This window comes from Meleagris gallopavo, chromosome 11, assembly GCF_905368555.1.
Source record: "Meleagris gallopavo chromosome 11, MGAL_WU_HG_1.1, whole genome shotgun sequence".
In the NCBI taxonomy this organism is placed as follows: Eukaryota; Metazoa; Chordata; class Aves; order Galliformes; family Phasianidae; genus Meleagris; species Meleagris gallopavo.
Genome location: NC_139414.1, coordinates 4531487 through 4545263, shown reverse-complemented (window position 1 = coordinate 4545263; position 13777 = coordinate 4531487). Strand labels below are relative to the sequence as shown.

The 13777-nt window shown below is 56.8% G+C and overlaps 2 protein-coding genes across 2 annotated transcripts; both read right to left on the bottom strand.

Annotated features, from left to right (window-relative positions):
- Positions 1–12: 12 nt before the first annotated feature.
- On the bottom strand, positions 13–2325 carry LOC146543610 (small ubiquitin-related modifier 3). Its single transcript, XM_085232531.1, has 4 exons — positions 2103–2325; positions 1848–1976; positions 1130–1201; positions 13–708 (listed from the first exon to the last, which is right to left on the bottom strand). The coding sequence occupies exons 1-4, from the start codon at positions 2121–2123 to the stop codon at positions 646–648; spliced, it is 285 nt and encodes a 94-aa protein (XP_085088657.1). The 5' UTR covers positions 2124–2325; the 3' UTR covers positions 13–645.
- A 488-nt stretch (positions 2326–2813) lies between these two features.
- On the bottom strand, positions 2814–8520 carry PTTG1IP (PTTG1 interacting protein). Its single transcript, XM_085232848.1, has 7 exons — positions 8346–8520; positions 6990–7042; positions 5718–5826; positions 4766–4868; positions 4593–4658; positions 4223–4269; positions 2814–3525 (listed from the first exon to the last, which is right to left on the bottom strand). The coding sequence occupies exons 1-7, from the start codon at positions 8440–8442 to the stop codon at positions 3482–3484; spliced, it is 519 nt and encodes a 172-aa protein (XP_085088974.1). The 5' UTR covers positions 8443–8520; the 3' UTR covers positions 2814–3481.
- Positions 8521–13777: the final 5257 nt, after the last annotated feature.

The following is a 13777-nucleotide window of genomic DNA, read 5'->3' as shown; positions in this document are numbered from 1 at the left end:
TGACACTTCTCGTTTCTGCGTTAAAAAAGTATATTTCAGACAACTTTATCAAATCATGACAAAGCACATGTAAATCTGCAATATTCCAAACTCTGACTCTATACGAAGCATTGCATCTGCACGTACAGACCTCGTGTCGTAGGTTTCCCAGTAACTGTTTGCAACGCACACTTAAATCAGCGTCTTCTTCCTCCTCTTCGGCGTGTTTTATAACAAAACAACAAAACTTGTAAGCTTGCGATCGGCATGAAAATATACTGAATTATTTACAAGGTTAGGATGGAACAGAAGGGCAGGACCGACAGCCAGGAATGCACTCCATGTCCTCAACACGGACGGATATTTAGGCCACAGGTTTAAAGGAAAAAAAGGAAACAGCAGACATACAACGTATATTACTGAATCAGAACTTAAATCAAATGGGCCCAATTTAAGATATAGATATAATCCCTGCAGATACTGTTTTGACTTGCACACGCAGTACGTCAAAGACAACAAGCAATTTTGGTAAATGTCCTCTAAGGTTTCCAAGAATCCCGTGTGATTGGCATGTTCATTTGTTTACTATTTAATAGCAAATCCAAGGACAGATGAGAGCGAGGTGCAACGAGCCTGGAAGGCCTCTGCTCCAAAGGATGGCATGTCTTAGCACAGCCCGCCCGTCTGCTGCTGGAACACATCGATAGTGTCTTCATCTTCCATCTCCAGCTGTGAGGTCGATACAGAGAACACGAATTCACAACCACAAACTTACAGAGTTACACAGGTTTCGACATCTCTATTTCAAACCAGATTCAGAAGCTCGCCCTCTAAAAGCAACCACCCCAGTCATGTGTTTCCTCTGCTCCTCACCTCAGGCCTCATCAATGCAAGAAATCCCCCAAATTCTCAGCACTGATAGTGCTGGCAGCAGCTACAGCATTCAGCTTCAGTCCCGGCTTTAACCAGAAGTGGGACAGAGCTGAAGAGCTCAGCACTTCCTCCAGGTCCTGCCCACAGCAGCACACAGGTGCCAGCATGTTTGGCACCACTGCTCGTGCAGATCTCCCACCCCAGCCAGGACAAAACACACAGGGAAGAAACTGAAGAAGCGTTTTACAGCCATTTGCAGTAAAATCATCTTTCATACCTGTGCAGGTGTGTCTGCTTCATTAATTGGCTGTCCGTCGAATCTGAATCTGATCTGTCTCATAGACAAACCCTGCAAATTTATAGAGTGGTACATGTGAGAAACCATACTCTTAGTTTTGAATCCAAAAAAAAGCATTCACTGATTCACTATCAGAACAGACAACAAAATTAAGATTTACAGAACACAAACGAATGGGAAACTTCATGCCTCTGCTGCTGTACAAACGGAAGGAGCCGAGTTGCTCGATGGATGCTGTGCTGCTGCTGTGGCAGCAAGGGCTCTGCAAGGAGCAATGGTGCTGGGCTGCACCTGGCTCTGACCCACAGCACCGTGCTGCTCTGCAGGGCGTGCACGCGTGTGCGAGGGCCAGCTGCTCCTCATAAGGAGAAATGAGAGGCTTTGCATTCACTCAGCAGCCAACGCTCCCAAAACACGTGCAGAAGCCCCCCGCCCACAGCGCCCGCTCACACCTCACACAACTGCTGGGCGCCCGCTCCCAGACCCGACCTTCCGATGAAAACAAGGACCCACGCCGCGTTTGAGGCACGGGATGGGGCCGAGCCTTCGGCGTGGGGAAGCAGAGAAAGGGCCCCACGTGCACCAGCGAGGCACAGCGATGCCGGCAGCCCGAGCTTCCCCCCTCGGAGCGCCGCGGGCAGGAATGCACACGGCTGGGATGCGGTTGGCCCCGGCGGCCGCGGGGCGATGCGCGCACCTGCCGCTCGCAGTAGGCCTTCATCAGCTTGCTGAGAGGCGTGTGCCGCTTGATCTTGAACTGCACGACGGAGCCATCCTGCCCGGCCACCTTCAGGTTGATGTGGTCGTTCTCTGTCTTCACTCCTTCCTAGGAAAAACCGGACGGGCGGAGATCAGCGTACGGCGAGGCCCGACCCTCCCCCCCGCTCCGCCTGCGACCCGCCCCGCGCCCGCCGAGCCCGCGCCGCGCCGCGCCGAGCCGCGCCGAGCTCACCTTGGGCTTCTCCTCCGACATGGCGGCAGGACGGGCCCGGAGGGTCCGGTAGGGGCGGGGAGGGCCCGGCCCGCGCGCTGCCTCCCGCCTGGCTCCCGCCGCCGCCGCCAACCGCCCGCGAGAGCGCGCGCCGAGCCGCGCCCCCACCGCCCCGCGCCAGCAACGCCGTGCTCCGATTGGCCGCCCGGCCGGTCACGTGAAAAGAGGGTGGGGGGATGAGCGACCGCGCTCAGCGGCTCTAGAAAGTGCGTCACGGAGCGGCGGAAGCGCCGTGAGCGAGGGGCGGGACTCCGAAGGAGGGAGGGGCGAAGCACGGCGGCGCGGGCCCGGTCTTATGGCGCCCCCTCGCGGGCGTACCGCAAACATCACCCCGCGCTCAGGAGCCGTGCCCGGGGCTGCAGGGTCCGCGCTTTTCGCGAGCGCCACGTGTGCCGCCAGCCCCACTTGACTTTGTCACACAACTGCATCTGCGGGTGCTACCGCATGCACGCAGGGCTCCTTTGTACTGCAAATCCACTTCAGCCCACTGTAAGCCCCGATCCTGGGTTCCTCGCAGGACATAAATACATAGCCCTGTGGCCCAACTCTCCTTGCACAGAAGAAACTCAATCCTACCCCTGCCCGCCCTCCCCTGCTCATTGCCACAGTGGCACCCAGGCTCAGCTGACAGCCACACTTGTAGGGAAGCAGAATGAAGCGTTCACACTGGGATAGTAATCAAATCAATTTAATACGTCTTTACCCTACTGCATATGCATCAGAACCCCACCGTATTGCTATCAGCAACAGGCACTGAGCCCAGGAGATGATCAAGAAAGGCACAGAGGTAGAGGGGCTGTGGAGGGATCCTGGATTAGTTGCAAGTGAAGTGTGCATGTAGGCCTGCCCCAGAGGCCCAAGGCAGCTAGAAACCAGCGCTGTGACAGGGTGCTGGTGTGTGGGAACATGCATGCAGCTGGAGACAGCCAGGCCACCCCCGAGTCACTTCCACACAGAGGGAGATGATAGCCTCACGCTGCACGTACCCAGCTTTGCATGAGAAGGAAGACACACTGGGCCACTCAGGACCTCAGCCAGGCACCGTATTGCATTGTGCTGGGCTGCCACCCCCAGCTGGGTTAAGGAGGAGTGTGAAGCCCAGCACTATTGCCACCAAGTTTTCAGGCACAGAATGAGGTTTCAGCCTGACCTGGCGCTGATGGCTGGCTGCCTGCAGCAAAAGCCCAGGGCAAACTGAGAACTGGAGTAGGGAATGGGGGAGTCACTGAGCAGGGCTCATGGCAGCACGTTGCACCATAGGGGTCTCCTGGAATGTGACCCAGAGGGAGGTGGGTCCACAAGGAGGATGCCATTCACCAGGTGTGACAGATCCAGAGAGGCTAGTTCTCAAATTTTGCATAAGGGTTCTCCTCCTTGAACAGGCCTGGAAGAAAAGAGAGTCACGAGAGTCACTGAGAACCCCAGGAGCAGCACTCACTGCTCTGGGTGACAATTCTTTGCCAATCATCCTCTGCTCACCCTCCTGTTCTAGAATGTACCAGTGTCCTCCTGGAAGGCTGTGCCCACACCACCCCATCTCTTATGCCTCATGGGATACACATCAAGCAGTGTGTTCAGTCCTGAGCCCCTCACTACAAGGAGGGAGTGTGTCCAGAGGTCAGCAGAGCTGTGAGGGGTCTGAGGCACAAAGTGTGATGGGGAACAGCTGAGGGAACTGGGATGGGTCAGAGGCAGCTCAGGGGAGACCTCATTGCTCTGCAACTCCCTGAGAGGAGGTGGTGGTAGTGAAGTGGGGAAATTGGCCTCTACTCCCAGATTAGTGGGAGTGGGATGAGAGGTGATGGCCTTAAGATGCACCATGGGAGGGTCAGGTTGGATTTTAGGAAAACATTATTCCCAGAAGTAGTGATGAGGCACTGGAAAGGTATGATCTGCACAAGGAGGTGGAGTCACCCACCTGGAGATGTTCAAGAAAAGGATAGATGTCACACTGAGGGACACAGTCTAGAGTAGTCAGATACATGGGTTGATGGTTGGAGTAGATGTCAGTGCTCCTTCCAACTTTAAACGATTCTACAATTCTAAAGCATAGTGCTATTTGCTAGTGCAAGCCACTGTACCGTATTTTCTTCGGATTTCATCATGCCGTGACTTCATCTCTGCTCTTCTGCAAGAAACAAACAGGAAAGAAACCACAAGTCAGTGACCAGCAGAACAGAGCCAAGGAGGAGCAGCTCCAGCTCCCAGCTCCCTCCCAGGCTGGGAAGCTCCATGCCGGCAGCTCTGCTCAGAGACTTCAGGCTGCTGGCCTCCCTACAGCCCCCCTCCCACAGGGGAGGAACTTCAGGGTGGATACACACCATCATCACAAAGCTGCACCCACAGATCCCAGCAGGGATCCTGCTTGCAGTACAGACCCTCATCAGAGGCTGCAGCACCACGCAATTGGCACAGCACTGGGTCAGCAGGCACAGGGCAATGTAACCTCACCTCTCCTCCTGGCGCACTCGCCTGCGCTCCCGCTCCCGGGCGGCTCGTTCATCCTCCTTGTCTGGCCTGGAGCAAAAAAGAGCCCATCAGCCCACACTGACCCACCTCCAGCAGCCCACAGCTGCACCTTAGGGACTCTTTGGGAGAACTGGGAACAGCCCACCGATACTTGCTTTTTGCTCTTTTTCTTACAACAGCAGCAGCAGCAAACAACAAGCATGACGAGGATCATTCCACCCACCACAGACATGGCAATGATCAGGGCTTCAAAATTCACTGCAAGATGCAACAAAACACACTTAGCACACCAGTGTACGATTGCCTGCTGACAACCAGACTGGGAGCATCAGTTGCTGGACTTGAGGCACGCGTGACAGCCTGAGAAAGCAAGACAGACATCATCTACAGGTGTGCTCAGTGTTGGCACCAGCATGAAGGCACTAGGCACGTTACTGCCAACCACAGTGCCTGCATAAAGCAGCCTCAGGGCTCACCCGAGGCAAGGCTGCTAGGCTGGAGGCCAGGTATTGGAAATCAGCAGCAGTAGGCAAGAAACCTAGCCATGCTTTTCACCTCCAACGGGAGTTTCTTCACCAGCAGCAGCCCCAAAATGCACAGCTCTGCAGGGCAAGCCAGGGCTTCACATGACCCTGCCCACACAACACTCTCCTCTGCCCGGTGACGAAGGCCGCAGTCACACACCACAAACACAGCTCACAGCTAATCTCCTGGAGGACTAATCACCCCCAAGGCTCGTTTTGCAAGGTAAGGAATGTGTTCTTCCACAATGAGACCTTTTATGAAGCTACTCACACACAAACTAGTATTTCAGGGTCTTACACAAGGTTCAGAAGAGCACACAGCGGTGCTCACAAAGAGCAGACTCTTCCTCTGGGAGGTGTGGAAGCGGTTCTCACTCCCCCACGGGCAATGAGGACAGCCCGGCCTCCAGAACAACAGCTGGCCACAGTTCAGCTGTGCTGCACCATGGGGACGGGTGATGGAAACTGAGCCCCAGCTCGTTCTCCCACCACCCTGCTCCCCAAAACCCAGGCTTTGTCCATGCACCAGCGTGCCACTGTGGCCCAAAGGAGACACCAAGCAGACAGGTCTCCCTCCACTCACCCCAGCAGACACCCCAGCGTGCGGAGCGGAGTTCGCAGAGATCAGCAGAGGGGAGGATCCTCCGGACAGGGTATGGCACACACCTCCTGCTGCTGGCACACCACAGGCACTGCAGCATGGGAAAGCACAGCATTACTGCCAGCTCCTAAGTACCACAGCTACCCAAAGTGAGCGGCAGCAACCATTCTGTTCTGCAGCAGGTTCATCTCAGCAGGGAATGCGGGTGTGGGGAACGGAGATTTCCATAGCAAACGAAGATGCTGAGAGCGCTTCTCCCGGCTTGCAAGGAAGAATCATTAAATCCTTTGTGTTCATTCTGCCCAGATTTTTAGGGACAGGAAGGCCTTTGAGTACCCCTTGGTACAGAACTGCTGGTACAGAAGATGCCCACCTGTGCCATCACTGCTCCCTCCCAGCCAGACCAGCTGCAGTGCCTTCACTCAGCCAGCTCCAGCCCAAGAATCAGAATCCCTACAGGTGAACGTGAGTATCTTAGGGGTATTTTCCAGCCCTAACCCACCCCACCATGCCCAGCAACCACATCCCTCAGTGCCACATCTCCACAGCTCTGGATCACCTCCAGCGATGGTGACCACCACAACCTCCCTGAGCAGTCATGCCAGCGCTGCCCACAGCCCCCAGGCCAAGTTGCTTGGCTTTGGCCAGAACTTCCTGGCCAAGTCAGCAGTGAGGTCTGTCTCAAGCCCAAACTTCCTGCTTTCAAGGAAGAGTGGTGGAGGAGGTTTGCAGGAGAGCACACAGCCCACAGCTGCCACCCTGGCAGCCTATCCTACCCCCACACACCTGTGGTGTGGCTGCATACATCAGGAACACCAAGAGGAAAGCTAACTGCTCAAGTGGGAAGAGGCCTCTGGAAAGACCCTACCCCGATCTGCTGCATGCAAGGCAACCTGCAGAGCTCAGGGCACTCAACCAGCAAGCATCTGCTTGTCATGCTGGGCAGTCAAGTGCTCCTGCATTCACAGGACTCACCTGAGCACAAGCAGCAGCTCACATTCTTGAGGAGGAGCCCAGCATATTAAATGACTCAAGCAGCACACCATGAGACTCAATCACTTTCTAGCAGCCACTCCCTGAGCACCAATGGGGACTGGTCCTCACGTTACCATGGGCAGATGGGTGGTACCCACAATGTGCTTGGGGTAGGGACAAAGGAGCTCCAACAGGGAAGCAGCTCTTCATACAGCCCCCCAAAGCACACACTATGCTTCTGGACATTAGGGAGAAGTCAGAGTTACTCCAGCTACTTACAGTGACATTCTTCAGGCACTCCTCGCAGCTTCTGTTTGTATACTGCTGACATTCTGTAGAAAGGAGAACAGAATGAGACACCTGAGGAGCTTGTCTGTGTTCTAAGCTCTGTGCTCCTTGGAGCCTGTTTTTGTCCCACGCATTGCAGGGACCTGTGCCCTAGGACATGCTGCCACGCATTAAATGCTGCTCCCAGAGCTGCAGGCATGCCAACAGAGAGCCTGCTGCATCTGCAGTAGCACCCTGGCTCTGGAGACAGCTGCTGCCCCATGCCCTCCAGAAGCCACCTGAGCTACAGCAGATAAGAGCTGATTTCAGGGAGACTCAAAGGCAAGCACTAGCCTGGCCCAAACTGACACAAAGCATCGAGCTGTTGGCTGCTCTGGATAGCTGAGCAGTGCTACAGATGGGCTGTCCAGAGACCTACTGGGCAGGGACAGACTGCATCATCCCCTACCACTGGGTGAGAGGGCAGCTCAGTCAAACAGAACCCAGACAAGGAAGTTGCTGTAAGGAAAAGCAGCAGAGAGGCAGAAAGGAGCAACTGCAGCCCCACAGCAGAGCAGCCCCCCAATAACTGCAGCACGAGGAGCAGTGCTTCACAAAGCCCCAGTCCTGAGGTGCCCCACGTGTGCGAGGAGCAGAGCTGCATGCTCCCCTTGCAGCTGGGAGGAAGCCTCAGCTGCGGCCCAGTGTCAACAGCCGGTCACATGCTCTGCACAGCCCTCCAAACAACCCAGCGATTTATTAACACGGCTCAGATAAGGCTGTTTATGCACCGCGGAGAGGCTGAGATTGCACGCTCCCCACAGCCCTGCAACGCTCTGGGAAGCCGCATCCTCCCCATTTCCCCAGCCAAGGCCGGGAAAGCATCACAGCCGTCGGGCTGCCTCGGCCCGTTTGCTTCCAGGGCGCTTGGAATCCACCCTTTTGCCCCGGGAGGCGATCGGACGGTTTACCACATCACCATCAGCACCGCTCTCCCCGAAGCATTCCCACTCGGGAGCTCCCAGCACTCCCAACCCCACGCCGCCCTCGCGGCTCTGTGGGATCAGCGCAGGACCCCAAACCCCGCGGCTCCAACCCCTTACCACCGCAGCAACCCAGCTCCCAGCAGCGACAGGCGTCATCTCAGCCCTCGACAGCCTCTCGCCGGCCACACGCCCGCTTCCTCCAGCTCACACTTGGCCACATTCTGCTTTCGGCAGCGGAACAGGAGGAAGGCGGCAGTCACGCCGCACCCACGCGCAGCCGCTTCCCGGAGCGGCCCCTACCCGCGACCACCGCCCCGCGGCACCCCCAGGACGGGATCAGCGCAGCCCCCACCCGATCCCCGCGCCGTTCCCCCCCGCTCACCTCCCGCCGCCTCCCGTTGTTGCGCGGCGGCCGCGAGGAGCAGCAGCGGCACCACGAGCGACGCAGCGCACAGCCGCAGCGCGGGCGGCGGGGCCATGGCGGCACCGGCACACGGGGGCGGTGGGGCGGCCGCCGCCTTTCTAGAGCCGTCGAGGCGGGGCGGGACCGACGGGGGCGTGCCGGGGGCGGCCCCGAGCCGCTCGGCACCGGGGCGCGGAGCGCTGCTCGACTCCCACGCGTGGCCGCGGCGGGGCGAGGCGCGTCCCCGCTGCCGCCGTCCGTCCCCTCGGCGCCGGTCCGAGTGCGGTCCCGCCACGCGTGGACGCCGCCGCTCGGGTTTGGTGTCGGCACGGGGAGAAGCGGCGTTCGGGGGCTTTTTCACGGAGTTGGTCGGCTGCGATGGGACAGAGAGGTGTGTTCCAGCGTCCCCCGGTTCGCCCCAAAGACCCCGCTTCGGCTGTCGGGTTGCCGGGTTGGAGCATCACTTGCCACGTTTGTGACGTCGTTCCAGCCCACCAGAAAGCAAAATATGGGGGGAAAAAGCCCAAATTCTATAGCTTGAACACGTGGCATCGTGCCTCTGCGCCGCTGGCTTCGTCACAGAGCTCGTTGCCCGCTCTGAAGGCTCCAGCGATGTGTTCCCGGTGATGGAGTCCCGCTGGCTCGGAGAGGTCTGCCAAACCGCGCAGCAGGCGGAGGTGCAGAGGAGGGGGGATTTGGCAGCTCCGCGGGAGAAACGTGGGGCCCCTCGCATGGAGCTGGCGGGGAACCGCGGCTGTCCCGAGGCACCGAGGCTTCCTCAGGAGGGAGTGGTGCTCGACGCTGGATGGCAGCGGTGCCACCCGTGTGCCTTCCAGTGCCACCTGCGTCCCCCCTGCACCACCCGCGTCCTCTCCAGTGCCACCTCTGTGCCCTCCAATGTCACCGTATCTCCTCCCGTGCCACCCCTTTGCCCTCCGGTGCCATCACTGAGGGTCAGACACTGCACATCCCCTTTTGGGGAGCCCCGAAAGCAACCGGGAGGGGAGCAGCTCCCGTCCTGCTGTGTGCCAGCGGGGCCTTCCTGTGCACTCTCCTTATTTGTCGATGAAGGGTATTTTCGCCCAGCTTAAGATGGCCTCAAGTGGTTTCCAAGGCAACAGTGCTAAAGTCATCACTGCCATGGAAACCCTCTCTTTGGCATAATATAAATATTTTCCTTGTGGAGGGAGGCTGGATGAGTGGGCGATGTGCTATTTTCTAGCGCTCGCTGGCTGCAGCAGGACAATCTCCAGGAGATGGGGGGGCCAGGGAGGATAAAATTAGCTCAGCACGGCGGCCGGCGATGGAGAGGGAGGCTGCCAGCGTTGCGCTGGGGCTCTTGTGTCTCAAAAAGGGTTACTTTGCAAAGAGAGAAAGGAAAAATATGTCTGAGAGGGCAGAAGCCACTGCATCCATCATCAGGGCCATGTGGGAGCTGGGCTTTCCTGACAGAGATGCTGCTCCCATCCCACCGTTCCCATCCCTCTATCCCCATCCTACAGCTCCCATCCCGCTGCCCCCATCCCATCAATCCCATCTCAAAGCTCCCATCCCACAGCTCCCATCCCACTGTTCCTATTCCACTGCTCTCATCCCACTGCCCATGGGGCTGAGCTCAGGCAGACCCCATTGCTCACTTTGGCACTGCCCTACAGTGCTGCCCTGCTGGAAAAAGACCAAATCCCACAAACAGGCAATATGTCTCAGCTTCTCACTGGATCCCAGATAAAACCCCAAGGATCTGCAGGCTAAATATAGCCTGAGCCCCTGTAAATTAAACAAAAGCTTTTTGCCAGGCTCACAGAAAGCTGGTTCCAGTGTTGGTTTTCTCTATGTAAGGTATAACTCCAGCAGTATCTGTTATTGTTAGCTGGAGCTCCCCGTGCTGCCGGCCCCCCTGGCATGGCTGTTTGGGAACCTGCATCACTTAGGGCTCAGCTTCTCCCTCCCAGCTGCTGCTCCTGCCTGACCCCCCACCCTGCAGTGATCCTCAGCCCCTCCTGCCCCAGCACCATCCTGCTTGTGCATCCCAGGTCCTCCGTTTGCACACACACCGCTGCCCGCCTGCTTTCAGTGAACTCAACAGAAAAAAGTCATCCCGAGCCTGCCATGGCTATATTTAGTTGGAACTTTTCTGTCCAGGATTCAGACTCTATTTGGAAACCTTGTGTCTTGGCTCACCGCCAAGCATCCTGGTTTTATACAGTAATCCCTCAGCATATGGCAAATGGTTCTCATCTCCTCACGGCTGCGGCACGGCCCAGCAGTGCGACGGCACAGCTCTGAGCTGAAAGCGAGATGGGCTGTGGTTGTGGCCCTGCATCCCTAGACTAGAAGCTCTTGGAATAGGAATATCCTCCTTATGTTGCTTTCAAGCACCATCAGAGCTGCCCGGACCCCACAGTTTCCCAGAGCTCCGATGGATGCTGGGCTGTGCATCACAGCACCCATACATTTCTCCATAGGTTGGTTTGGGTGAATCAGGGTTTAGCACAACCCTGTGTATGCACAGGGCTTGGTGCAGCCCCTCCATCTCCACCTGTTTGTGAGGAACTCCCTCTGCAGCTTTGCAGCACTGCAACCCTCATGCGAAAAGCAAAGCGAGAACGTGGCCTGGGAGTCCCCCAAAACTTTCAACACTTTCTAATCAGCCCTAGGAGTGCTGGGGAGGCAGGAGCTGAGGGTTTGTCAGGAGGATTTCAGCCCCATGAGTTCGGCACTCAGCAAAGGTTCCAGCTCTGCACATAACTCTGTGCATGCGTAAGTGTATTACAGCATCTCTCTTGGAAACCCTCAGCACTGATATTCCAGCCCATGGAAAGCAAAACCAGAGGTTCCCAATGATGTGCGCGTTTCTCTTCTTATGAGACACGGGAAGGGATGGAGCCAGCTGGGAAAGGTGATCCCATGGCTATTTATACAGCGCTTCAAAACGGTTTAGCTTCAGGACGGGAATGATGATGTATAACAAAACTATCCGCTCCAGAACCTCCAGACCTAAATCCCACACTATTATTTTAATGCAGCAGGTTAAAGGATCTGATAGAGTGTGTACTCGAAGTGATGCTTCATCTCACTCCTTGCGGCCCGCAGTGGGAGCAGCTGGGAGGTGCTGCTGGGTGCCAGGTACCTGTGGGATGTGTGGGCTTTGGGAGCCCGGGGGGTGGAGTGAGAGTCCCGCAACGCCCCAGCACTGCTGGAGCCCATCCAAGCTGTATGGCTTTGCTGAGACACCCATGAGTGTGCTCCCTACAGCGCTGTGATTCATCCGCAGCCACTCGATTCAGCTGTAGCCTTTCATCTGCCGAGAATGTGGCATTTTCTTAAATCACATGGGCTTTTTGTGATGCTATTACACACCTACGGGTCCAGCTGTTCCATCCTGGACATTTTTTGGATGGTGCCATCCTGTCTGAAAGGCACCAGGTTCTCACACAGCTCGGGTCCTGCAGCATAGGGTGGCACTGGGTCACGCCACAGCCCAGCAGCAGCCCAGGGCTGTGGGCTGTCTGCAAGCAGCAGCGCCGTGAGTGCTGAGCCCTGCCTGCAGGCTGTGCGCATCCACGCATCCCACAGGGTGGGATCATTTCACATCTATTTGCCACGGCTTCTCTCCATCTCAGCCAGCCAGCCTGCGAGTCGCAGCTCATGGTGCCAAACGCCGCCCCGCCGTGTTTATTAACGATGATTGTAAAAACTTGGCAAACGCTTCTGCCAGCAGGTCTGCAGAAACCCCGCCGGATGCAGTGCCTCCGAGCAGATGGGGCTGGTTAGGAGGTGTCACGCTGCTAACAGCACCGCGCAGCCCTGCGCTCGCAGCGCGCTCCGAGCCAGCAACGAGCTGAGCTGACAGCACGGGGAGAGCAGCTCTGAGTGCCCGGCCGGGCAGCACCTCCTCCTTCCCTCTTCTCACCGGCTGCAACTTCTCCTCCAGCCCACCGTGCCCGAAATCGTGCACATCACCACTGCTGTGCTCAGCGGGCACTGCTTTGTGGTTTCCCCATCACTTCTTCCATTTGCTCTGTCCTCCACCGCCAAAAACCTCCCCGAGGTGCCCAGGGGCGTTCAATGAATGCTCACTGACGACATCAGCTGTTCAAGGCTGCACAGGTGCACAGGGAACCTCTGTCTCCAAGCAGCCTCCACGACTGTTTTTCCATATATTTTGGTGAGAGTGTGATTTTCTAACTATGCTGGGTTAAAATAACTGCTGGGAACTGTCACCCACAGCACCATTTTCTAAACGTTTCAGTAGTGTCGTATCACATCAGTGTTAGGTGAGACAGGCACAGCGGGGCTGCATGGAAGCATCCCTCTCTGCTTTGTCAAGATGTAATTCCAGGGAATTCCATGACTGGGATACGGGTGGAAATCCTTAGCAAAATATCCCCCTTTGCACACAGCTGTCCCCTTCTGAAAGCTATGCATTGTTGTCTTCTGCAGAGGGCTCAGGGTTGCTTGCCCACCCCAGCACCCAGGTGAAAAAGCTGCACTTCATCCCTGCTTCACCCACACCATCCTCCCGCAGCAGCCAGCTCCTGGCTGCATGGGAGAGCTCAACAAAGCGGCCGGCTCAGGAACACTCCAGCACCATGCCCGAGGGACACCCCTCCCCACAGCATTTTCTAATTTGAGGCAGATCTGTCACTCCCCATGCCGCACGCCGCGTCTCGCTGTGAGTTAATATAAAGCTGCGACCACCCGCGGGCAGAGCAGGAGAGCGCGTCCTTCTCACGGCCATGGAGAGCAAAAGTGCAAAAAAAAAAAAAAAAAAAAAAAAAAAAAACCAGCCTGGAAGTTTCTCCCATGGGTTTTTCCCTTTGAAATCTGACATCTTTCCTCTCTCAGTGAGGAATACACTGGGGAGGCAGGAGGCAGCCCGCTTGTCTCTGCGCTGCGGGACGGGCTCGTTTTGTTGAATCTCCTCCGGGCTGCCTGTTCCTCAGTGCCACAATGGGCTCTGCAGTTCCCATCTCCATCATATATCTAGTAAAATAATGGGGTTGTAATGGCTGGGGATCCCCTCATGCCCGTGTGGCAGCACACAGCAGGGAATGCAATAGAGCAGAGCTGTGGCAGAGCCAATGAAGCACGAGACAAGGCAGCACCAGGCTGGCAGGCTCACCCAGTGCAAGCCATCCTTCAGGTGGCCCTTGAGATTGGCCTTCCAACATCTCCCCCTGTATCTCATTTTCTGAATGTGAAGATCCAGGAGCTGCCAGCAAGCACTGATGCTTTCCATGAGCTCTTTGGGGTGAAAAACGCTCGGTGCAAATCCCTGGCATGCAATGATCTTTCCAGAGAGCCTGGTCCTGTTCTGTAGCTGGGCTGCCCCTCAGAGAGCCCTGGGGCATCGATAACCCCAAAACAGGCACCTTCCAGCTCCATGGAGAAGTTTGCCATCGCTTTCT

What these genes read in the sequence shown, in the direction of transcription:
- LOC146543610 (XM_085232531.1), bottom strand. Translation starts at nt 2,123, where the DNA reads ATGTCGGAGGAGAAGCCCAAG. An exon ending in TGTCGGAGGAGAAGCCCAAG is followed by an intron (nt 1,977 to 2,102) that starts GTGAGCTCGGCG and finishes GGTTTTTCCTAG; the next exon opens with GAAGGAGTGAAGACAGAGAA. An exon ending in AAGCAGACACACCTGCACAG is followed by an intron (nt 709 to 1,129) that starts GTATGAAAGATG and finishes TCGACCTCACAG; the next exon opens with CTGGAGATGGAAGATGAAGA.
- PTTG1IP (XM_085232848.1), bottom strand. Translation starts at nt 8,442, where the DNA reads ATGGCCCCGCCGCCCGCGCTGCGGCTGTGCGCTGCGTCGCTCGTGGTG. An exon ending in ACGCTGGGGTGTCTGCTGGG is followed by an intron (nt 4,869 to 5,717) that starts GTGAGTGGAGGG and finishes TGCATCTTGCAG; the next exon opens with TGAATTTTGAAGCCCTGATC. An exon ending in TGAAATCCGAAGAAAATACG is followed by an intron (nt 3,526 to 4,222) that starts GTACAGTGGCTT and finishes CTTTTCTTCCAG; the next exon opens with GCCTGTTCAAGGAGGAGAAC.